This window comes from Python bivittatus, unplaced genomic scaffold, assembly GCF_059951505.1.
Source record: "Python bivittatus isolate LINGU-HERP-01145 unplaced genomic scaffold, Pbiv_v1 ctg000850_np1212, whole genome shotgun sequence".
Taxonomy (NCBI): Eukaryota; Metazoa; Chordata; class Lepidosauria; order Squamata; family Pythonidae; genus Python; species Python bivittatus.
This window is the reverse complement of record NW_028277112.1, coordinates 42,230,149-42,254,485: the sequence shown is the minus strand read 5'-3', so window position 1 is coordinate 42,254,485 and position 24,337 is coordinate 42,230,149. Positions and strand designations below refer to the sequence as shown.

General features: G+C 37.0%; 1 protein-coding gene across 6 annotated transcripts in view; it reads right to left on the bottom strand.

The window, feature by feature from the left end:
- SMARCA2 (SWI/SNF related BAF chromatin remodeling complex subunit ATPase 2) overlaps nucleotides 1-24,337 on the bottom strand; it is a 120,576-nt gene that overhangs the window by 63,893 nt on the left and 32,346 nt on the right. For all 6 annotated transcript variants that reach the window (XM_088130389.1, XM_088130390.1, XM_088130392.1 and 3 more), the window contains exons 4-11: nucleotides 23,957-24,277; nucleotides 23,192-23,275; nucleotides 21,557-21,806; nucleotides 16,898-17,024; nucleotides 13,000-13,173; nucleotides 9,946-10,119; nucleotides 8,584-8,754; nucleotides 2,053-2,106 (exon numbers count right to left, since the gene is read on the bottom strand). In XM_088130389.1, the coding sequence (XP_087986515.1) occupies nucleotides 2,053-2,106; nucleotides 8,584-8,754; nucleotides 9,946-10,119; nucleotides 13,000-13,173; nucleotides 16,898-17,024; nucleotides 21,557-21,806; nucleotides 23,192-23,275; nucleotides 23,957-24,277 (1,355 nt within the window). The remainder of the gene's footprint in view (nucleotides 1-2,052; nucleotides 2,107-8,583; nucleotides 8,755-9,945; nucleotides 10,120-12,999; nucleotides 13,174-16,897; nucleotides 17,025-21,556; nucleotides 21,807-23,191; nucleotides 23,276-23,956; nucleotides 24,278-24,337) is intronic.

Genomic DNA, 24,337 nt, shown 5'->3' with positions numbered 1-24,337 from the left:
AAATGAGCATAGTTTTAAGACTGGAGGAAGAAACATCAAAAACCTGCCTTACGCTGATGACACTACTCTGATACCTGAAAATGCAAATGATCTACAAGCTCTAGTAATGAAAATCAAGGAGCACAGGAAAATGATAACCGTACAGCAACCATCCTGAGAACTGACAAGACAGTGACCAAATGGACTGCTTCTGCTTTTTAGGATCAACTATCAACAGTAACAGAATTAATACTAAAGAAATACACCACAGACTAGCACTTGGTAGGGCTTTCCCTGTTAACAATCTGTGGATGGGAAAGTAGGATTTTGAAAAAGTAAGACAGAAAGAGTATTGACACTTTTGAATGTTGGTGTTGGAGAAGACTCTTGAGAATATTAGGAAAACAAACAAATGGATCATAGAACAAATCAATCTAAAGTTCTTGCTTGAAGCAAAAATGACTAGGCTCGAACTGTCATATTTCAGAAATATTATGCAAAGACTAAGCTTCCTTAAGAAGTCTGTAATGCTAGGAAAAGTGGAAGGAAAAAGAAGATGATCAGCAGCAAGGTAGATGGACTGAATTACAGCAGCATTATGAATGCAACATTGAGAGATCTAAAAGGGCAGGTTGAGAACAGATCATCTTGGAGAAAGTTTATGTGGTCGCTAAGAGTCAACCCTAACTTGATGGCACTTAATCAACTCAGTGCTATGAGCTTATGTACTGACCTTTCAGTCCCACTGATTTCAATGAGACTTTCTTTCTGAGAAAACATGCAAAGAATTGTATTGTGGAATAAGCTTAATTGACTGCAGTGGGATTACTTTCAGATAAATGTACACAGGATTATCTCAATGGCTTATAAAAACATCTCAGTCATTTTAAATACTCTTGGAGCAAAATTTCAAATAATGATGTGTGTCATATTTCTAGCATAAGACACCAACATAGAAACATTCTGGTTATTATAGTGCATTCTAGTATGCTCATTAAGTGAGATAGCTCATTAAGTACAAGTGCACTCATTAAAAACTTCAATTAGATGTGTTGGACAAAGTGTTTTGCATTAGACCAATTTACTAGACATCTTATTGCATATGACAAAAGACAGCAAACTGTAAATCTACTAATGTAAATATGCTTGATTAGATAGACTGTAATAATCCAATTTACTTATGAAGGGAAAAGCTAAACTATATTTGTTTATGTTATAAAACCAAAATATTGTGTGGCTGATTCCAAAATGTAATTTTTAAACAATGCCAACTGTGTGGATGTTAATATGAAATATATTATTTCCTAGCTTATACAATGGCTACCTCCTAATTATATTTTAAGAAATCAAGATCACTAAGGCTTTTATTAAGTTTTCCTTATTTATGTTGCATGTACATGAAATGGTAACCTCACACTTCAATCTATCATTTGCAATCAATGGAAGGCAGTATCTATGCAATCAAGCTAGTGTTAATTTACATCTATCTTTGTTCTATGTTCTAATGTTGGGTTTACAGGTCTCCTTTAATAGGATGAGGAAAAAAAATAACATGATCAAGAAACACATACAATTTTAAACTAAATACAGTGTAAAAATATAAGCCTAGACACAGTAAGCAGAACTACACACACAAGATGCTTCTGCTGATGAGAAATTAAAGGAAAGTTAATTCTCTCAATTCTCACTTCCCTCTGCAAAGCCAATACAGAAGGTGTTAGATGAGAAGGTGATTACAAGGCCAAGGGAGAACCATATGGATTAAAGTTCTTTTGTCGAAGAGCCTTTAAAATTGAGGATCTTATTTTGTATAATTTATTTTACTGGTATTGACAAAAGATGTCACATAGAGGTTTTATTATTTGCAACATTATTTACAAATGGGATTATAGCCTTCTAAAATATTTATGAGTAATTCATGCTGAGGAAAACAGCCCTTTTCTGCTAACCTTGTTGTCCCACTGCCCCCAGATCTATTTTACATATTGAAATACAAATTGTGACATCATTAGTTCATCATTAACTGAAGCTAATACATTGAAGTGCTTCCTCAAAAGAAACTAGAGTTCTTACTTCTCCATCAGGACCAAGTCCAGATCCTATTCCTTCCGTATTGTCTTCTGCCTTCTGAAATAAAAATACATGGATAGTTAATATTTCAGCAGAAGTTCTGTTCAAAAGTGTCTAAAGTGTGACTTTCTTAGGTAGCCTTACTGCATTTCGTGCATTCAGATCATTCCTTTCAGAGGCATGAGGGCAAGTCACACTGGTTTCATATTCAAGTATAAACAAAATAATACATCTCAAACTGCATAATATCTCTAGACCTGCCCCCTTATTTAAAGCAGCACATAAAATGCTATAATTACATGGAACTTATTTATCCTACCTTGGAAAGTGGAACTTGTTCATAATTTAACTAGGTTCAGAGATGAATCCAGCTTATCATTTATTGCATTATTTATATCTCACTCCTATTTCAACAGACCCTGGATAGGTCACACACAATCATAATACATTATAAAACCAATATATTTAACAACAGTTGGGGGGCTTAAAAAAAACCTTTTAAGTTCCAGATGCACCACTCCCTTTCAGAATGCCATGACAGCAGGTCCACCTAAACCTTAGAGCTAGGTAATTCCAGAGAGGCAGGGCCAACACCAAAAAGGTCTGCTTTCAAGCTACTCTCTGAAAGGAAACTGCAGCATCCACTTGCAGGCCAATCACACAAAACAGGCAGACTGCATTTGAAGAATACAGTTCCATATGCAACAAGGACCCAAGCCATAGAGCTTTCTAAGTAATAAATGCGCTCTGAATTATAGTTGAATACAAACTGGCCAATGCAGCACCCACAATCTAGATGTCATATTACTGAAGTGGCTCTCACCCATCTTCAAGCAGATTTCCACATTCTGTCCCAATGGAAGCTTCCAAGACATCCCCAAGTAGAGGGCACTGCTGTAATCCAACCTTTATCAGCCTGAATTTCTAACAATGAAAGCTTTCCCAGAAATGTCTGCTGCCATCAGCACCTTGGGATGCACTTTCCTTCTTCTCAATTTCATTTCCATGAGTGCCTGTTACAGCATGTTGAGAAGGGAAGTAGCCGGGATGGGAGGAAGAATGTTACTAACGCTCCTTGGTTCTACCCTTCAGTGCCCAGGACTTAAATCCCAATAAATGTGCAGAAAATAGAACTATAAGCGTCAGTAAGTTTTTCTGCTGGATTGGAAAAAGATATCATTTGATATGAAAGATGGGTTTGGAATTGGGATGCAGGCACATGTTGATGTATACTCTGGAAATGAATTGCTTTTAACTGTGGATGGAGAAGAAATCATTTCTATGCGTGTTTCTATGGAATGAAAAGCAGTTGATTTTCAAAAGGGATTGGGGCAAGAATTTAAGTTTGTAAGCATGCTCAGATAATCATATTAACAATACCAGATTAAATATTTAGCTGGCTCCCCCATCTTTTTGGAATGCAGTGCTGCCTATCAAAACTATGGCTCTCAAGGTTTTTTTGCAGAAGGATGCCCATTTCTTGAACTATCTTAGTGAATTTGAGTAGAAGCTCCATTTCAGGCATACCTGAAATGTATGGAGGTTTGAAACAAGCTGTGAGTGTGTCTGCATCCAACTGAGTGCACACACTCAGTAGGATGCAAACACAAGTGTGTGTGTTTTCCTCCACTGAGCTCTCCCTGCATTCGGACAAGTACCTGAACAAGCATTTTGTTTCTTGCAAAAGTCTGTAACGAGAGAACCTGCTCAGAAGCACTCTCTATCAGAGAGAGGAGTCTATGTCTTGCTGGACCTCACTGAAGTAGGTCCTATCAAGAAATTGGTAATGGCAGCAATGGCTGCAGTATCAGCGAGTGAGGCAGAGACGAGCAAATTGGAAGGAGATTTGTGGGCACCTTTGCTGCATCAAAGATCCTGGAGGACTATATGCACCTGAAAGGATGCAGGTGTGCATCCCTAACCTAACCAGTTCAATGCTCTGTTGGTACCCTGATCTGGTTTTTATTTACCTTGTTTTCTTCTTTTCCTGGTGTTGGTACAAAATGCGGAAAACTATTTACACAGCTCCTGGCAGAAAGCCAATGCCAGGCAAACCCTGGCAGCAGGCCGGTGCAGAAAGACAGATCTTGAATTGTCTAAAAGCTTATTTTAACAGTAAGCAGTCTCAGCAACTAAGAAAAGGCCTTCTATACATTAAAAGAGACGGTAATGTCACACCTCCTGTTGTTAATTAGCTGTGTTAAAGAGCTGCTCAGAACTGAGAGTTAAAACAGGACTTCACATGCAAAGAGTACTGATGTTAAGCACAAAGCAATCACATATTATGCTGCATTTGAACAGTGCCCAAGCATATAAAATCGCAACTGAAAACCAAACCTTTGATGAAGAAATGGCAAAGAAAAAGTAAAGGCAAATTAGATGAGGAAATATTTGGAAAATGTAACAGAAAAGCTAGATAATACATTTACAATTTACAATTTCTGTAAAGATGTGTGCTCAAATTGTCTGGTATTCCAAACAGTAAATTGCATTATACATATAAATCAAAGAAATACCAGTTTTTAACTGATGGGATCCTGGGAACTTTGTTATGAAAATAACATTTTCATTTATAGACAGTCTACTACTTATGAAAAATCTTTTGGATCCAGTGAAATGTTTAACTTTGAGGGAAGGTGAAAAGAGTAACTGAATTCCACTATATGTTTTTATTTTAAACTAAGCATGAGAGTAATTATTTTAATTTACATTTTATCTACATTTACATTAATCTCTGAACCTATTCTTTTATTTGTTTAAAATAATTAGCCACCACAAGTGCTCTATAGGCCAAAAAGTGGGTCACAGAAATAAACAATTTAAAAAAGGGTGAAAAACAAATATCTATTAAATTCAAGCCCTCCATTTCCCATGATACCATGGGATCAAGCCCATTGATCCAATCTCAGACTTACTGAGTATTTCCCCTCCCACTGAAAAAGATCTTTTTAAAAATATCAGCAACCAGAATTTGCTGGAAATTAAAAATAATTAAAATCCTAAAGTAAACAAAGCAGGAACAATACTTCCTTATTATTAAAAATAGTTTACCACTAGTACTTGTGGAATAAAATGGAACCAGTAGAATGAAAAGCTCTAGGATCCATTCTGCCAATAAAAGAAGTCAGAATTAACTAATTACTGCATTTTAACAAAATAATTTTAAGAATGTTCTTATTATAAAATTATTGTCACTTTTAATTTGCTGAATGATTTTTTTTTTTTACCTTTGTGAATAATATTTAGTGGGTAATACAGTGGTACCTCAGTTCACGAACGCTTCTGTTCATGACCAATTTTGGTCACGAACAGCTCCGTTCGCAAAATTTTGCCTCCGTTCGCGAACGCCGGATCGGGTGACGAACAGGATCCGCGGCCATTTTCCCTCCCGTGACACATGGTCACGGCTTCCTGTAGGGAGGGGGACTCTCCCTCCAAGCAATAACTGCCTCCCCACCTGCCTTCCTGTCCTCCACGCCAGAAGTCGCGTCGAGCAAGGTTAGCGTTCTCTCTTTTCATACTGTATTTTGTTTCATATTTTTGCGGTTTAAAAAAAACAAACATATAGTTCAGAACGGATTAACCGTAATTACATTGAACCTTATGGGGAAATTTGATTTGGGATGCGACCAAAAATCGGGTTGTGACCAAATTCGGAGGGGTCAGAACGGATTAACCGTATTTACATTGAACCTTATGGGGAAATTTGATTCAGGTCGCAAACAATTCGGGTTGTGACCAGAGTCGTGGAACGAATTAAGTTCGTGAACCGAGGTACCACTGTATAGCTGTGAAAGGTGCTATAATTTAAAGAAAAAAAAACCAACAACAAAAATGAAATAATAATAGGCATTATCTTACATTGCGTTTTAGGCATCATCTTATACATCCGTATCAATGACTCTTGATTACATCAGTTCATATTATCAATTTCCCTATCATAGATATTCCTAAATAAATACATTTCTAATTAGCAAGAGTGACTTCTTGTCCTGATAAAAGCATTTCATTAGCTAGATTATAATAAGTGTTAATGTTTAATTTTCCTGAGTTCAATCAACTGCATGTCACCCTAAATAATGTTTAGCACTTAAACAACTTTAAGCACATCTTACAGAAATCTCTCTTCATTAAAGAAAAATCAATGCTTATGATATGAAAGGATATGGGCTCTTATTAAAAAAAGGAGTCATTTTTGCATATTAATCTGTTTTACATAGTGAAAACATAGTAAAATACTTCTTTCAGGAGTCCATTCAAAACTATGGCATTTATGAAATGAGCCATAGTCAGGTTCCAATGAAACATGAGAATGTAAACAGAAATGTAGGTCATTTCATTTCCATTTCTTTTTCCTAGCATTAGAATCACCTGATTTATTAAGGTTGCTTCCCCAAGATTCAAGGCTACAAGAAACACCATTCAGAACATGGAGATTCCAAAAATCTATCTACTGGGAAGTGAAAAGCAATAGCCTCTGATTTCGATCCAACAACAACATTTATTCTTTTATAGCCTTGGGTTTTGACTATTTCAGTGCCATTTATTTACCACTATTCTCAGAAGGCTGTTTAGAAAGTACAGAGTATATACTTCCCTTGAGTGTTCTTTTATTTCTCTATGTCAGTGTTTCTCAGCAACTTTAAGATGTATGGACTTCAATTCCCAGAATTCTCCAGCCAGCATGCTAGGTCCACACATCTCAAATTTGCTAAGGTTGAGAAACACTGGGCTATGTACATGAATTATTGGAGGCAAAGTATATTGTTCTGGCCTGAGCAAAATTCAGTGTGCTGATTATAATTTAGAAACTTTTGAGATGACAACTTAAAGTTGTTAAAGATAATTCTTATGTCCTGCTTGAGAAATAAACAAAATAAAGTTAGTTTATTAGTTAAAATAAACTAATCTAGAGATGCAGGGCCAGACTTCTTCAGGTTTTAAACAGAATTTAAATGGGTGTAAAGAGTTAACTTGGATCCTCTCGGTCCTCAACCTTGTTCCACCAGGTGGCAAGGTTTGTGGGGATAAAAAATCAGGTCCACTTTTCTAATTCTTTGCCTAGGTACTGTTTGTAACAGTCCCATATGTATTGGAACGAACTGGAGAGAAAAAAAAAATTAGAAAAGAGAAAAGTTGGGTGGATCAGTTAGCTCTGTGACAATGAGACTCTTAAAGCTATATTATACATAATGGAGATATTTCTTTCAAATAATTTCAATTGTTAAAGAAATATTCAAAAGGAATTTGACTCGGAGAATTTAAAATAAAATCAAGAGAGGACTTGATATCAGAAGAATATATGTGTCAATCTTTTTCACATATACAATTAGATTTAAAGTTGATAAAGGATGTATGGTTTTGAATGTGATAAAATTGTATTTGAAACTGAGTTATGTACTAATCATGAATATTGTATTGCTAAAATGTATAAACTTTTGTTGAGACTTGAAACAGAAGATGAACAAGTTAAAGACTGTATGATAAAATGGGCTAAAAACTTTGGAATAATATACAAATGGAACAATGGGAAAGTATGTGGATGAAAGGGCTGAAATTTACATTATGTTATAATCTTAAAGCGAATTTTTATAAAATGATGTATCGATGGCATTTGTCACCGGAAAGATTGTCAAAAATGTACAAAGGGACTTCACATATACGCTGGAAATGTAAACAACAAGAAGGGACTTTAGTATAATCTTTTATAATCTTTAGTAGACATGTAATAAAGCTAAAAAAAATTGGACACAAATACATATATTAACTCAGAAGATTTCGAAGATTAATATACAATCGAAACCAGAGATCAATCTTGGGATTGATGGATAAATAATTGGAAAAATCTCATGGACCTTGTTTTTATATATAATTGCAGTGAGACCTTTATATGCTCAAAGGTGGAAAGACTCGATATTACCTACAATGGAAGAATGGATGGTAAAGTTGATGGAGCTGGCTGAGATGGCAAAATTGACAGCTTTGATTAGAGAAAAGACATTGTCTAATTTTAATGTTAACTAGAAGCCCCTTTTGAACTTTTTGCGGGAAACAAAAAAATGAAATTATGGTTTATGGATTTGATGATTAGTAACATTAATAGATTATAGAAAAAATGAATGTTAAATTGTAATCTTAGAGTAAGAGTTTAATGCATATTTTACTTATATCTGCTGTAAAAGAAGTTGGGAGTCTTTCTTTTTTTTGTATTTCTGTTTCTTTTTTCCCCACACTTTTGCTTTCTTCCTTTCTCTGTATTTTCTTTTCTTTCTTCTATTCTTTTTCTTGATTATTAGTTCTTGTAAGTTTTTAATCTTTGTTTTTTAAAATTTAATAAAGTTATCTTTAAAAAAGAAGAATTTGGCTTTACAAATCAAATGCTTTTTATAATTATTATCTGGCAAATATCCTTTTTAAAAAAGATCTGAGAAAACCTTCTATAAAAATGTTACTTACTTTGCCCTGGGAAGAAAGCAAGTGCATAACAGGAGATTCTTTAAAAGTCTCTCAGTGACAACTGAACTGTTTACTTGCCTTCTTTCTTCTTCTCCTCTTCTTTTTTTCTTTGGCAGCTTGTGCTTGCTTGTGTTCCCATACCAGATTTGTCAGGTTGGCCACATATTCATCAGTTTGCTGCAGCAGATAGGCTAAACGTCTGTCTTTTTTCTGATCAATAAGTTTACGGTAGCCTTCTTCATCTTCAGCCTAGTGTTACAAGTAAATGAAAATTCAAGTAATATCATTGCTCACTGCCTGGCCTCCACAGAAGAGTTCAAAGGGTAGCGAGCACTTTAAATGTTTTGGTTGTAGAAAATGCAGCTACAATCAGTTCTACAAATCAGACTGCAATTCCTAATCTAGGGGTGACATATCAATTAATCACTTTATTGTTATTTAAAGCATACAAAATGGTGATGATTCTGGAAGCACCAGTGGAAAAGCTAGTGAGACATTTATTTTCTACTGCTCTTTAGAGCAGAAATGGGTGATGCGAGGGCATCCAAATGTTGTATGAACTTCAACTCCCACTGGGATTTGCAGTTCAATAATATCTGGAGAGAATAAATATACTGGGTAAAACTGTCAATATACTTCTTTCCCTCACGTGTGTGGATTTTACAGTAAACGCTCTTGGAAAATCTTGATTTCAGCTGAAAATTACATTAAACACATGTCATTGACATCAATGACATTCTAAATGTTTACTGTGATAAAAAGACTTGTTTAGATATTCTACTCAATTTCAAATCATGCCTGGAATAGCAAATTCCAGTTATATAGCAAATAACGGAAACATTTAAACTTTAGTATGATTCAAATATATCTGAAAGGAAGGAAAATGATATAAAGAATTTGAAAGAAAGGCTATGGTATGGCAAAAGATTTCTACTGCACAATTGTCAATCTCTAAAAATGAATGATTATATAAAATATCAGATTACCACCTCAGTATCTTTGGGCACTAGGTTCAAATGACTGTATAACAAACATTTCATGGTTTTCTTTCTTCATGTAATCCAAGATAAAAATGGAAATGTGGGGGGAGGGGACACAGGATCCCACTAACAAAGTTGCTCCTGGGGTGCATTCCCTTGAAGATTTCTTTGATAGCTTGAAGGCACCAGAATACTTTTTTATTGCCAGGCTTTTTCAAGCAATGTTGGAATTGTCATAAACTTCTGCTCCTACATTCATTTTATTCTTTTGAGGTATGCTATCTTCCACAAAAATTAACCTGCCTCTAAATCCAGGTATATCACCTGCCTGACTCCTGTAATTTGACTGAATATTTTAAGGAATTCCAAATTCCACTTTTCCTTGAAGCTTCTCCTCTGATCACCAAAATAGGTCTATTTTGCCAGTCTCCATGGTTGGTTTTACTAAGCATCACCTTACCATCAGCCTTCTCATTCGCTCTTTCTCAATCCTCTCTGTTTCTTTCTTCTGTTCGCGTTCTGTGTTGGCGTGCCAAGTAGCCACAGCTTTGGAAAGTTTCTGAATTTTTCCAGCCACTGATCGATGGTATTCTTTAAAATCTTTAGCATGCTGTAAAATGCTATTGAGATACTCCTATTAAAACAATAGTAAGAACTGTTAACTGAGAGTAGGGAACCAACAAACTTAGCAAAATCACTGAACTCAAGCACCTGAAACCTATGTTCTTTTACTCAATGCAAAACAGTAGCAGGTACTAAGTGGCACTCTACATGGACTGAAATTCCCATCAGTCCTTAATATCAGCCATACTGATTAGGTCTGATAGGATTTGGAGTACTATACTGTTTCTGATCTTGAAAATTTAAAGGCAAGTGGCCACATATGATCCCTCAGAAATATGCTGCTGATTGTACTCCAAACATTAGTGAAGACAGGACTAACAAAAAGGTGGGGGAACTAAAACTAAATTTACCTTAATTGTATTAAACTCAATTAATATGATTACAACTCATGTATTTAATAATACCCTTTTAGTTTTAGCAACGTATTTTGGAAGAGATTTGAAGGCTTGGGGTTGCATATATAATCTTGAGGATGCATGCTCCAAAAACTGGCAAATTTAGGTAGACATTAAGCTAGGATGGATACTCAGACACATGAAGACTAAATATACATGTCTACTCAAAAGAAAGTCCCCTGAGTACAGCACTGCTGTTTAAATAAATCTAGAATAACTGTTGAATTGCCTATAATTGCCTATTGAAAGCTCACTGTAGTTTGTATTTTAACAGGACTGTCAAAGACAACAGCCTGCTATTCAATCCACTGCAGAGAGCCAGTTTGGTTCAATGGTTAAAGGCAGTGGGCTAGAAACTGAGAGACTGTGAATTACAGTCCTGCCTTAGGCATGAAGCCAGGTGGGTGACTTTTGGGCCAGTCCCTCTCTCTCAACCCTAGGATGCAGGCAATGGCAAATCACTTCCAAAAATCTTGCCATGAAAACTGCAGGGACTCATCCAGGCAGTTTCCAGAAGTCAAGACTGACTTGAAGAACTATGCATACATATGCATATGTGTACATACATATTGGGAGGCGAAACCTAGCTCATAGCAATCTTTAGCTTTTTGATGCAGTCTTTTAGAATTACCATATTTAGTTTGCAAAAATCCAGGTAACCATTACAGGCCAGCAAAGATACAGAAAAGTCCAATTCTTTTCTGCCATTTAGTGGTCACTGGGATTTTTGTAGCCCAGATATGTCAGCCTTACCCCAACCTTTCTTCCTTATTTTCCTGCTTCTTTTGACTTATAGTTATTCCAGCAGCTGCCAGTTTCTTGAAAGCTGAGACACTATAGATTTTCCTTACTGCAGAAGCTAAAGTATCTGACCCTCTGGCTTCTATTCTGAGCAGATTCTACAGTAACTGTTTCTGGGGAGGAACAGGGCTTTTCAAAAAATTAGTCTCTTTCTTTAAGGGCCAGTAGCTTTTGAACCTTTTCAGTACAAAAGTTAGAAGCTGTGATATTCTGCAGTTGGATTCCATAGTTCCTGGGGAGTGCAGAAAGAACCTCTTTCACATAATTAATAGGTTGTAACCATGGTGAGGAGGGGTCTTCTCTTTGGTGGGGCAGGGAAGAGGCTTTTGGTGGATGCGAATATATCTACATATGTGGCCCAGACCTACCAGCCAGCACTCCCTGCAACTGTTTGGGCTCAGAGCTTATCCACCCTGGTGAGTATCTGAACCTACATTCTCTAAAGATCTAAACCTGCATCCAAGGAAGTGGTTTCTAAACCAGCTAAAAACATAAGAGCTACTTTTTGGTCATCCTTTCTGGAATTCTAATTCTTAATGATGGTCTCAAAGTTCAATTCAAACATAACATATCTAAAATACAGAAAATGAAATCTCCCTGTTGAACTCCTCTAATGGACACAAACTATTTAGCATTCATGAGACCAACTATAAGTTGATTATTTCAGAAGGGGAACACAGCTTGTGTAGAAAATCCAAAGTTCAATTCCTGATACAGTATCTCCATTTTTTTAAGGAATCATGCAGCAAATAATGCCTGATGACATGCCAGTCAATGGAAATAGTATTTATTAATTTCATTAGATGTGTTTCTACATCATAATTTCTCATTACAAAGACTACCAAATCTTGGAGCCCACAAAAAAGAACCAGGACAAGTATAAAACAGCTTCATTTCCTCAAATGTATTTTAGGAAAAGCTTCAGCTCAGCAGTAGAGCACCTGCTTTGCCTGAAAAGAATTTCCAATCCAATCTCTGATAATACCTGGTAGATTTGGGAGAGACTAAAATCTTGGAGGCTCTCTTCCTGCCAGGTTCAGAAACACTGAGCTTCTCCAGCAGTTTGTTACATATCAATAATTAAAAAACACAGTTTAGTATGTTCTGCCATTTGGATCCAAAGAAGAGTATTTTTTAACATGATTTATGTCAGTGAAGTGTTTGATGCGAACTTTCTCAAAAAGGCTGCCAGATTCTCAACAGTATCAGCACAGCAGAATCTATGGGGGACTCTGGCAAAATGACAAATTTGTGTTGTGCCAATGCTATGCAAGCTCCACCCCTTTTGTATGTGCATCGTGATCTCATATGCATGGACGAATGGGATGGAGCTTGTGTCACAATGGCCCAACACTTTCATTTTGATGAAAGTACTGGATCCTGTGGACACCTCTGTATCAGCAAATTCTAACTCGTCTAGGTTTTTCCAACTCATGTAACTGAGCTGCTCATTTCATTGTGGTTCCTTCTCATGATGTTAATACATTAGAGACAAAAGAAGCAGCTGGATCTTCCCCCAAGCTCTACACGGGCATGAATGTTATATTATTCACTGAGAAACAGAATGCAGAGTAAATGAAAGCCAAGATAGTGTATCCAGCATGATATAAAAGCAGTGAGTGGGCCCTTAGCAGATTATTCCATTCACTTGTAGAGAAAAAAACAAAAACTGAAGTCACGGAACAGTACGATACCTGGTGCTTCTGCCTACGTTTTCTCTCCTGTTCTATTTTCTGTTGTTTCTCAAGTTTCTCAGTCATTCGGGCTTCCCTCAAGGTCTGCCGCTTGCTGCGTTTATATGCCTTAGAGTTCAGAGCAGTCTCCAAAGTTGTGTCACGACGCATGCAAGCCACTACTTCTTGTCGTAGCTGTGAACCAGAAGAGACAGTATTTTAAAAGAAAATCATGTCTCAGCAGAGAAAGTGCACTGATAAAAAACATAAAGAAAAAAAAAGTATTTCAAAGTGTTTTTTTCATTTTGTTTCATTCTGTTCTGGATGTCTAATATAAATGTTATTGGACTTCCAGATTCTAAAACAGGCTTGTTGATCAAGTAAACTGAGTTAATTTGAATTTAAGAAATCTCGCCGGCAGTGCTTAGTTTTAAAAGAAAGCAGACGTTATTAATTCAGTCCTGGCATTTATACCAAAAGTGGAGTTGCAGAATCAAATTAATTTCTTGCCTGAGTTTAGTTTCATAGATTATGTAGGTCTGTATTTATTCTTCTGGTGTGTTTTTTTTTTGTTTAGTTCTAGCTGCACTGTTGTTGTGATCAGATTCCTTGCAAAAAAGAAAAGTCAATAAAATGATCCTTAGCATGAGGCCCATATTGTATAGCAGGTGGAATGCTAGGTCTTTAAAATGTAATATATTTAATAATAATTTAAAAAATAAAAATAATAAACATGGGAAGAAAACTCTCCTTAAACCTAACCTATTTTATGAAGGATTTTAGACAGTAAAATGAGATGATTTGTGCCAAGTGGTACAGGAAGTGCTGCTGAGGTTAACACCGGCATGCACATGGACGCACAGACACACAAAATAATGCTTCTGCCACAGGGAGATCCTGTAACTGAGGATGATAAATCTGTCACTTTGGTTTTTAATTTCATATGTTTCCAATCCTCAAGTTGTTCCTTCTTGTTTCATTACCAGTTTGTAACTTTTAAGAAAGTATAAGAGGTTTTCATTGACAGACACACACACACACACACACATTTAACAAAAATTAATACACACTATAATGTGCATTTTCTTAATATGATTTTATATGCATTTTTGTCTAATAAATTCATTTTGCCATTCTCTTTTATATAATGCTTTCTGTACACTAACATACCTTGATGCGCACTCTTTCCTTATATGTGAGTTTTGGTATACATCACTTGTTTAGAGAAATGCAAACTAATTAATAACTGCATTCCAATTAACATGTTGATTTGTGAAGAATATGGTAAATTCTTAGCAAAATGAAAACTGAACAAAATTCTCCTCTTTCCTAAGTCTGAGACTTAGTAATAGTTTCAAGGGCATGAGGGATTGCTGCAGCAATATGGGACCAGGGAACATGTGCCTTTTTTCATACCAGTCTGCATCTTCAGAAGCAGTTCTGTAAAGCTAACTTCACAGACTGACAAAAAGGAAAGGGAATACAAGCCACATAACTATGTACTTCCCAAGGTGTTCAAAATACCAATTTTTTGAAATCCATGTAAGAATGGGCTTCCACAGGAAGTCAGGGGGAGCACTGATGATGTGGGATGACATCATCATGGAAAAGCTGCAACTTACATACTTGCATCAGATGTTGCGATGCAGGTACATAACTGCGGTACAATATTGTGTGATGTCATCACATATATGCCTCGTTGACATCATTGTAATTTGTTATGCATTCTGTTGTGTGATAAAGTTTATGTTTGTCTTCTTCTTATAATTTTTCTATTTAAACATATATACCCAAAAAGATATAATAAAGACTGCTGCTTCTTTAATTGCAGTTTGTACTGAAAATCTGTTGTTTTTCCCTAAAGTATATTGCTTTCACAATGAATGCCAAGGCTTTTTATGATAACAAAGAAATGGAAAGCCCAAGTAGCTGTACTAACATGTCACTAAAACAATGTTGTCCAAACTTGGCCACTTTAAGATGAGTGGACTTCAACTCCAAGAAGTCCACTCATCTTAAAGTGGCCAAGTTTGGACAACACTGCACTAAAACATATGGGCAGCAACCAAGCTACATTGGAAAACACGTGATTTTAATGAGAACATAACCGGTGCTTTTGAGTCAAAGGGGAAAAGGTGCTTTGGAACACTCAAGGCACTCACACAGACCCTCTCAGCAACTCCTTCAACCAAATGCATCCTTTCCGGATCATGCTGCAACTGTGAAAGGCAGCCATACACCCCTGGGAAAACATGCAGTTGCCAACAGGTGCTTTACAAATATCCCCTCTGCTCCAAGAACCTTTTCCCCTTCAAATCCAAAGTGCTGCACAGACCTGATAAGTACATGCTCAATGGACAATCCTATTCTGAAATTGTACCCCATGTGAAATGTTAGGATCTGGCAAAACCTCTAGATATCTACTATAAACATGATAAATTTTCCAGTAGAAGACTTTAGATATGCTGTTGGAAACTGTACCAATGAGGCCATTCTGATGTGATGATATGGAAAGTATACCATAGTACCCATAATCTGCTACATTATCCTGCTTTACCTATGGCTAAGTTTCCTGCTGATAGTGCAGATAAAAGAATTGCCTTCCACTGGTAAAATAACTGCCTTCCACTGATACCCATGGGGAGAGAAAAAACTAGAAAAAGCTACTGTGCCACACATATTCTCAAGATACAGCACAGAGTATGGTGTGGGTCACAGCACAGTACAACCACTATATAAATATCAGCTTGGGTGGCCTCATCTCTGAAGACTATAAATTTGCAAAATCACCCCATCTCTGCCCCCCAGCCTCAGGTAACATGTACTCACTGTTCCACAAGCAGGGACTTTGGTAGTAGGAACTAAGGAGGAAGAAAGGCCCCTCTGCATAGATACAGGAGACACTCTGCACAAAATCTCCAGAATACTGATAGGAATCTGAATGCCACTTTACTGATACTCCTCTGCCTAGAATGCCTAATTGCTTTGGAACACTGGATGCAACCCCCTAAAAGTAACAACTATTATCCACCATATCAGGTGCCAGGTAAAAATGCTCCAAAGAAGCCAATAAGGTCAGGTGGAACCCTGGATGCAAAGAATGACTGCAAAAACTGTCTCCTACCTCTGCCTTAAACCTACATATGCATACATACTGTAACCTGTATTTATATGACTGTCCTAACAATTCTATCTCCCCACCTCCCAAATGTAGGAAGCAACACTTTCCATACCAGAAAGGAATTCATCGGAACATACAAGTAAGCACCCTATCAACTTAATCCAGGCATGCTGCCCAGGCATTTGCATAGTCATCCAAAACTCTTGCAAGCTTTTTTTTTTTTTTGCTTTGAAGGATCACAGCCCAGATGCCCACAGCAGAAACAAGTGATCCACTGACATTCCCAGGGGGATAAAGTGAGTGTATTCTTCCTCCCTTTGGGGCAGGGGTGTGTGTGCTGAGGCATAAGAGATGCCACTCCTTCTTTCCTCAGACCTTTAGGGCCAGGGAACAAAGAGTCCAGATCCTGACCAAAGAACTTATTACTCTTTATAGCTTTCATCTGCTTTCTGTTCACAGTTCTTTCACAGGGAAAGGAGCCATCCCATATTCTGTCCCACACAAGTCACAAGGAAGATCCACCCCAAGATCATCAGCAGTGTCCGGGCATTTCTGTTTTTCTTCTATGGGACCAAAAACTCACTTGCTTCCATAGGCTTGCAATCTTCATGATAGTCAGGAAACTGAATTAGGCAAAAGGGGCACTGCAGCTGCTATGCTTCTCTTCTATAGGTGACCTGACATGGGAAATTCATTGGTTCACCAGTTGCTCTTTAGTCTTTAATATAGAATGGCATATAAAGGCCCTAAGTATCTAATCACAAATAAATATACCTTTTCCCCCATATGATGCATTACCTGGCGCTGGAAATTCAGTAGCCTAAGTGCCTTCAGCTCCACTGTGGCTTTAGTCCTCAGATCTGGAGGTAAAGAACCAGGCAAATTTTCTAATTCCTGAATTCTGTGTGCAATTCGAGCCTGAAGCCTACATAGGAAAGGACACAAGACAGGGAATTTAAAAAGATATTACACGAATTTGTCAGCTACAAGTCTATTTGACAATCTCTTGGCCTCTCTAGGTCACCTTACGCATGGATTATTGGCAGCAAATCCTTTTGAATTCAGCAGAGCCTATGTCTGAAAAAAAAAGGTGGACAGGGCCATATTCTTTTTACTGTTGAATACACATGCGTACATCTGCACATACATTTGATGCAAAGGAACCTGGAATATTCAAATGCTGTTATGTCAAGCCCCACATAACTGGCGAACCCAAGAACTGAAAACCATTCAGATTTCAGAAAAGCATCTTTAATGTTAGACAGGGTAAAAACATAACCTTGAAAACTGTAAAAGCTCCCAGGCAGACTTATAACAAGCCTCTTAAGGTGGAGTCTCTTTCAAACACCCTTCCTGTGCCCCTACCCTAATGCCCCTGCTCCTCTCTCTCTTCCTTTAGTACCAAGGCATGCAGCCAAGCCCCTTATAACTGGCCAGAATTCCTGGGAACAGGGACATCATATCTACATCAATGTTGAATGGAGCAGTTGCAAAAGCTCCTTTTAATGTCTGCACGAAATGGAAAAATAACTTTGAGCTGACCATAATGATTACTGTAAGGCTACTGAACCATGCAGCATCTAATATCTATACAGAGGATGAAAATACAAGAACTCGTAGTTTGATCTAAAGCATGAAGAAACTCAAAACTGGGTCTTCTGGGCTTTGCTATCTCACAAAGACCTTATGCTAAGAAATGTTAGAACAGTTGGAATATAGGGTCACATTTCTAATACACTGAGCTGGTGCAGATGAAATAATGGCTGTCTGTTATCTAGCATTCACAATCAGGCATACAACCTCCAGAAAAAGTTCTTCCTCTTCACAGAGCCCTTTTTTCCAGCTATCCTTGACAGCAGTTAAGCAGTTCAGCACCATCAAACTGGGCTAAACTTAACATTCAAACCACAATCTGAAAGCTATTTCAAATGGTGGGTTGAGATTCTAATTAAATAGGAAGCAACTAACCCTCAACTGTGGTTAAGATCTGTGCTAAAAGATTCTTTAACTGTGTTAGAGAAGATGCAAAATTAACAAATAGCTATAGTGAGGAAGTACACATCTTTCAGGGAAATTTCTAGGCGGCTAAAATGGTGTTACAGCTATGATGGCTCATTTGTCTTAATAAGTGCTATCAATATAAAGAACATGTTTTTAAATGAACTGAAGCACGCGCATCTAAAGAGGCTGCCAACAATACCAAATTATCAGCATTGCCATTAATTTGAAAGAAACTTTAACATCCGTAGTTCTTATTTAGCAATTCCAAAATAAAAATAAATAGCAGTGAAATGGTCTTCATCATGACATTTAAAAGGAGGCAGCTCAGAGTTTCTTTTATTTAATTACTATGGCAGTGCATCATACATGGGATTATAATTAATGTGGCATCTTAAAATACTTTATGGCAATCTACTTTCTCCTAAAATGTGTGTATCAAATACTTAAATCATGTTCACTGCCTAATCTTTAAAACAGATGGGGGGAAAGACTATGTTTATCTTCTGGGGGAAATATTAAAAGCCATTAAGTCCTAAAATCGAGACAAAGAGGAAAGCAGTTTTCTGAAGCCGCCATTTAAAGTGCTTTGGGGATTTAAACTACCTCTGTCCAAAATTTGTTTAATTAATCTCCACAGTGTAGTTATTTGTCTTCATCCATGCAGAATGAGAATTCTTAAAGGGAAGATAAAGATCTTCTTGCAAAAGGGCATCATCCCCTTGAACCAACTGAGCACAACTACAGATGTTATTGGATTTTGGAGTAGGTGCCACACTGCAGGATTGATAGCCCAAGGAATGAGAAGAGCTGCCTTCCAGGGATACTTTTGTCAGACAATAAAAGAGATCCATTTGATATAATCCACTCTGCTCATAATTTCAGGACAATAGCATGTGCAATTTTTTTATGAGCAGTAAGAAGAAAAGAAGCTTTGCTCATAGTGGAATGACATTAAATTACACTGTACATTATTCATTTCAGAAGAATTCATTAAGATTAGAGAATAGTACTTTGGTTTTTTTAAGTGTTAAAAGAGCTTTTTAAGAACTAGTGCATAAATCTATCACACTGGTGCAGCTTTAAACAGCAAATAAGTTGAGTTGTTGTCAACATATTAAACATGTAAAGGTTTTATAGGTATTTATTTCACAATATTTGTTGCTATTCCCATAAAGGGGTAACACTTAAGGAGGCTATAGTTTCATTTTAAACGTATATATATTAAGCACAATGAATCTGACAGAGACATCATTCTGCAGTTGGTATCAACCTGTGTGACATGGCTGCAAAAACAGCAAATGAAATATTAAGCTACATCAACCACAGGGCAACTTCTAGATCATGAGAATTTATTTTTTCACATTATTCTGTTTTCATCAGACTTATATTTAAGAAGGATGAAGAGAAATTAGAATAGAATTATAATTTTAGATTTAGAGAATGGCTACAAGGATGATCAGAGGACTAGAAACTAAGTTCTGTGAAAAGAGACTGAAAGAGTTGGGTATATTTAGCCTTGGGAAAAACCTGGGGGTGGGGTGATATGATAGCATACTTCAAATACCTGAAAGAATGTCACACTGAAGGAGGTCAGGACCTGTTCTCTCTTGTTCAGAGTGCAGGACACGAATAATGGATTTAAGTTACAGGAAGGCAGATTCTAATGGACGGTTAGGAAGAAAAAACTTCCTGATAGTAGGAGTACTTTGACAGTGGAACCAATTACCAGAGAAGTAATGGCCTCACCTTCATTACATCTGTAAGTGGAAGCTACCTGGGATACTTTGGTTTGGATTCCTGCACTGAATAGGGAGTTGGATTCAATAGACTAAATGACCCCTTCCACCTCTATAGTTCAATGATTTTAAGACATTCTGAAAACGTCAAAGTTTGCCCAACCAAAATTAAACGTATTAACTGCAGTCACTTCTTATTGGGACTTATTTTTCCAAGTTTAATCTCAATTAAATGGGGTTCCCCCTCTCCCAGCAAACTAAATATGAAGTTCCTGATAAGTGTTTTTTGCTTTAGAGTAAAACTGTTCTGTCTAAAACTTAACAAATAAAAAAGGCCCTCTACTCAATCACACACACACACACACACACACAATGTGCACATACTCAGAGATTTAAGGAAACTTTATAAAATGAAAACACAGAAGAACGTGTAAATATTTATATGATATGCATGTAAACCAAATCTGCACAGCCTCTGAGCCACTAGGCCAAAAAATCTGGCTCGGACTGAAGAAAAAACTAAAGGCAAAGAGCTGTCCAACTAATGGACTGTATCGTTTAAGAAAATCATAAATTATACAAACTGGATGGCAAACGAATTTTGGTCTTGAAAAATGGATAAAGAATCTCCCATATTAGGGTACAGAATGGATAGGAGTCAGAGAACTCTTTGTATAAGTAGAAGATGAGTATCCTCATGTAAGAGAGAGGCGGTCCACTTACTGCCAATTAATTCTTCCAAATACACAGATAAATACATCATGCTTCATTCTATTATTCTGGAGAGACCCAATTTATAGATTTTTTTCAGGGGATACAACTGACTGAAACAGAAAATATGGGAGAGGTACTATATAGCACAATGTTATGATTTCTGCATAAATATTTTAAAGTAGTTTATTCTACTGAAACCTGATTTAAAAGCTCATTTTTAAAAAACCATCAGAATCTTGAAAATTTGTGTTTAAATCCAAACTCCAACCTCAGATTGATAGGTAATTTTTGACCAATCATTTTGAGTATACCTATTTTGTTCCAGGATTGATGTGAGGATACAGTGAGCTGGATAACCATACACATTGCTGCAGACTTTGAAGGAAGGTCAGAGTAAGAAACAAAGGTAATAAATAAAACATTTCTTTTTCAAAAATATCAGAGTTTTACAGATAACTTATACTAAATTTCCAACTGTAATAAAGGCAATATTTCATGTGGGAACTGAATGTGTTCTTAGGAGCTACTCCTAAAATTAAAAGGTAATGCTCCCAATTTAAAGAATGCTCCCAATTCTATAAAATACCGATTCTAGAGTTTTATGGGGCAAATATATAGTTTAGTATTCTGTGAAATTAAGGTTTTATGAGGACCAGTCAATGGTCTGATTTTATATTAGGGGCCCAACTTCTACCTTGGATTCAATTCCTTGAGCAATTGTTTGGAAGCTGCAAATTTCCTGTAGCAATCATTTGTGGTTATGCCCATAAAAATCTCTCAAGTTCTGAAATGTGCACAATAGGATTCCAAAGGTTAGGGACTAGAAATATGATCCAGGCTTCCCATGCAACTTGATCCCCCTGTCTTCAGCCTGAGCTTATTTTCAGTCCTCTTCCAGAAAACATAGTAATTGCAGTGAAGTTTAATTTAAAATTTGAAATGACAATAATAGTTATAACTCACAAAGCAAGCTGTTAGATATGAAACACCCCTGTTTGGCTATTACCTATATTCTCGTTCCTGAAGAATTTCAACAGGATCCAGCCCCTGAGGCTTTTGGATGGGGCTGATACGGTTCTGTTTTTGCTGCAGCTGAACAATAGGCGAAGGTTGACCAGCTGCAGGCTGTGGTACAGAAGGACCTGGCATTACAGCTGTAGGTTGGGTAGCAGCAGGGGCAGGTGACGGTCTTCCACTTGGAGGTGGAACAGCTAGCTTTTGGGGTGTACTTGAGACATTCATATCTGCCCCTTGCCCTGGAAAGTAAAAAGTAAGATAGTAGAAATACTGGTTAAAATAAGTAATCTAAGTATAGTTAGTCCCTGGGTTAAGAACATTCGGTAAGAATGGAGTCTATTGTAGCAAAATTCGAGTTAAATACACAATGATTCAAGTTAAATACATAATGGTTCAAGTTCATTACACTAGTACCTATACAGTATTATACAATAATACTGTTCCAGCTTACATACAAATTCGACTTAAGAACAGACCTTGGGAATGGAACTCGTTCTTAAACTGGGGACTACCTGTATCTTAATATGAAATTATTTTGTTCAACATTTAGATCAAATTATGTTGACTTTGAAACTTCTACTTACATTCACATGTACACACTAATGGAAGCATGAACAATTGCTTGATCCAAGACATAACACAATGCCACACAAGTTTTTATGTGTGAAATAAACATCCCAAATGAAAGTAACATATTTGCCCTACTCTATGATCACATTAATCATTTTCTATCTGCCTCTGATTCTTTAATTATCGTTTTGGTCTCTTAATTATCCATGTATTGATGTTTGTAAAAACTGCATTATAGAAAAAAAAGCGTCAAAGGAATAATGTTGAAGAGATTTCAGATACAAAACAACAAAAGTGGGAGGAGCAGCTTCTATTCAATGCTGACAATTAAATTATTTTTCAGCCAAGATCCTGGAAATGTATCAGGAAAAGGTGGATAGGCTTTGAAACTTTGTATCTGCTATTTACACATCTGATATATACTGCAAATATTTTTGCCTGGGATACCAGAAGCTGAGCAAGTGTGATTTTCTAAATGTTATTCAGCAGGAAACCAGTGAAGACTCTTTCATATTCTAAATAGAAAGGCAACAGTAGAATAGGTAATGTGGAAGCTATTAAAATCAAGCTAGGAAGAAAAAATGTAAAAAGAAAGCATTTTTCAGATACGATTGTCACCTTAGAGTCTTGTCAAAATCTTAGATCAGTATCTCCAGAAGCAGAATATTGTGATGACTCCTAGAAATGAAAGCTTGTTCTCTTCCACTAGATCTGCCATTCAACCTCATTTCCAATGTGGGCATAGCAAACCATTGTTGCACAGGTGTTCACAAGAAGAAACTCTTGTGTGCTGGAGATAATCCACAAAAGGAGCTTTGGGAGAAAAAGTGGGAAAGAGTACTAAAAATACATCATGGCCACCTCTGGTCTCTTTTATCTGGGGAGAAACAGAATGCACTACCTGCTATTGTGAGGATATGCCATTTAGATAACATAGAAAAAAAAGGATTTGAAAAGGCCTTGCTTTGGTTCTTCCTCCCCCTCTTCTCAGATTGCAACTATCATGGTTAACTGCACAAGAGCTGCTGACAGTTTGGGGTTATTGCAGATTTACCTTCTGGCCAAGTTTTTGGAGCCATGGCAGTTGTATGTCCTGGCATTCCTGCAGCAACTCCATGTCCAGGTATGGGAACAACTCCTACAAGGAAGAATGGACATGATCCCTTATTAGAATGTACCAAAATAATTTTTATGCAAAACAGCTTCTGAATCTCAGTGGTGACTTTCAGTGAATTCCTTCACACGAACATTAAACTGTGATATGTGTGTGTGTTTGTGTGTGTGTGTGTGCCGCTAATTAAATATTTTAATTTTACATTTCAGTAGACATTTTTAAAATGAAATATAGTGATGTTCGCTTTTTTGCTGTACTTACCTATTTCATACTAAATTTAAAAACACACAAGGAAATAGACCACAATTTATATTTCAGGGCAGACTCTTTGTTTAACTGCAGGGATCTCTACAGAATTCAGTACAGGTCTGTTTCTTTCTTCCTCTGCTCTGGGGTAAACATATAGAAAATCTCCTACCAGGACATTACAGGAAATGCATATTCCGTAGCCCCATACAGAATTTCCTTTTCACGGTGTTCAAATTACTCAGGATCCCATACTGCCTCTGATGTCTGTGCTATTGCTTCTGCATGCATCTATGCATTAAAGCAAGAGGAAAAAAGAACAAGACTCCCTTTTACTCCACTGAGATTCTTCCCTCACAATTCACTTTTTGAATTACAATTTATACATAATCAAGAAAAGGCCATAATTTTATCCTCAGTCTTGCGTAGGTATTACAATACAGAAGGCAGCCGTTTTACCGGATGATTTGTAAAGAGTCTGTTGCTGCTGAATCCCAGGCAGTGTCCTTTTCCCTTGTACAGCAAGCTGAAGGTTTTCAGGCAACGGTTGTCCTCTAGCCAGCATTTTGTATGCTAGAATCTGAGCTCGGAGCTGATGCAACTGAACAGGACTGAAAGGAGAAGGGCCTCTATTGGGTTGGCTCATCGCCTGTGGATCTCCGGGCATCATGGGTCCTGGCTGACTTGGTTGCATCTGGGGTGGAGTTGGACCTCCTCCAGACATTGGACTAGACACATGCTCTGGTGCTCCCAGGGGAGATGGATGAGGAGACATATAGCCTGCAGCCAAAAACAAAAGAACAATAAACTTCATGATTGTTTGGTTTCCAACTAATAAGC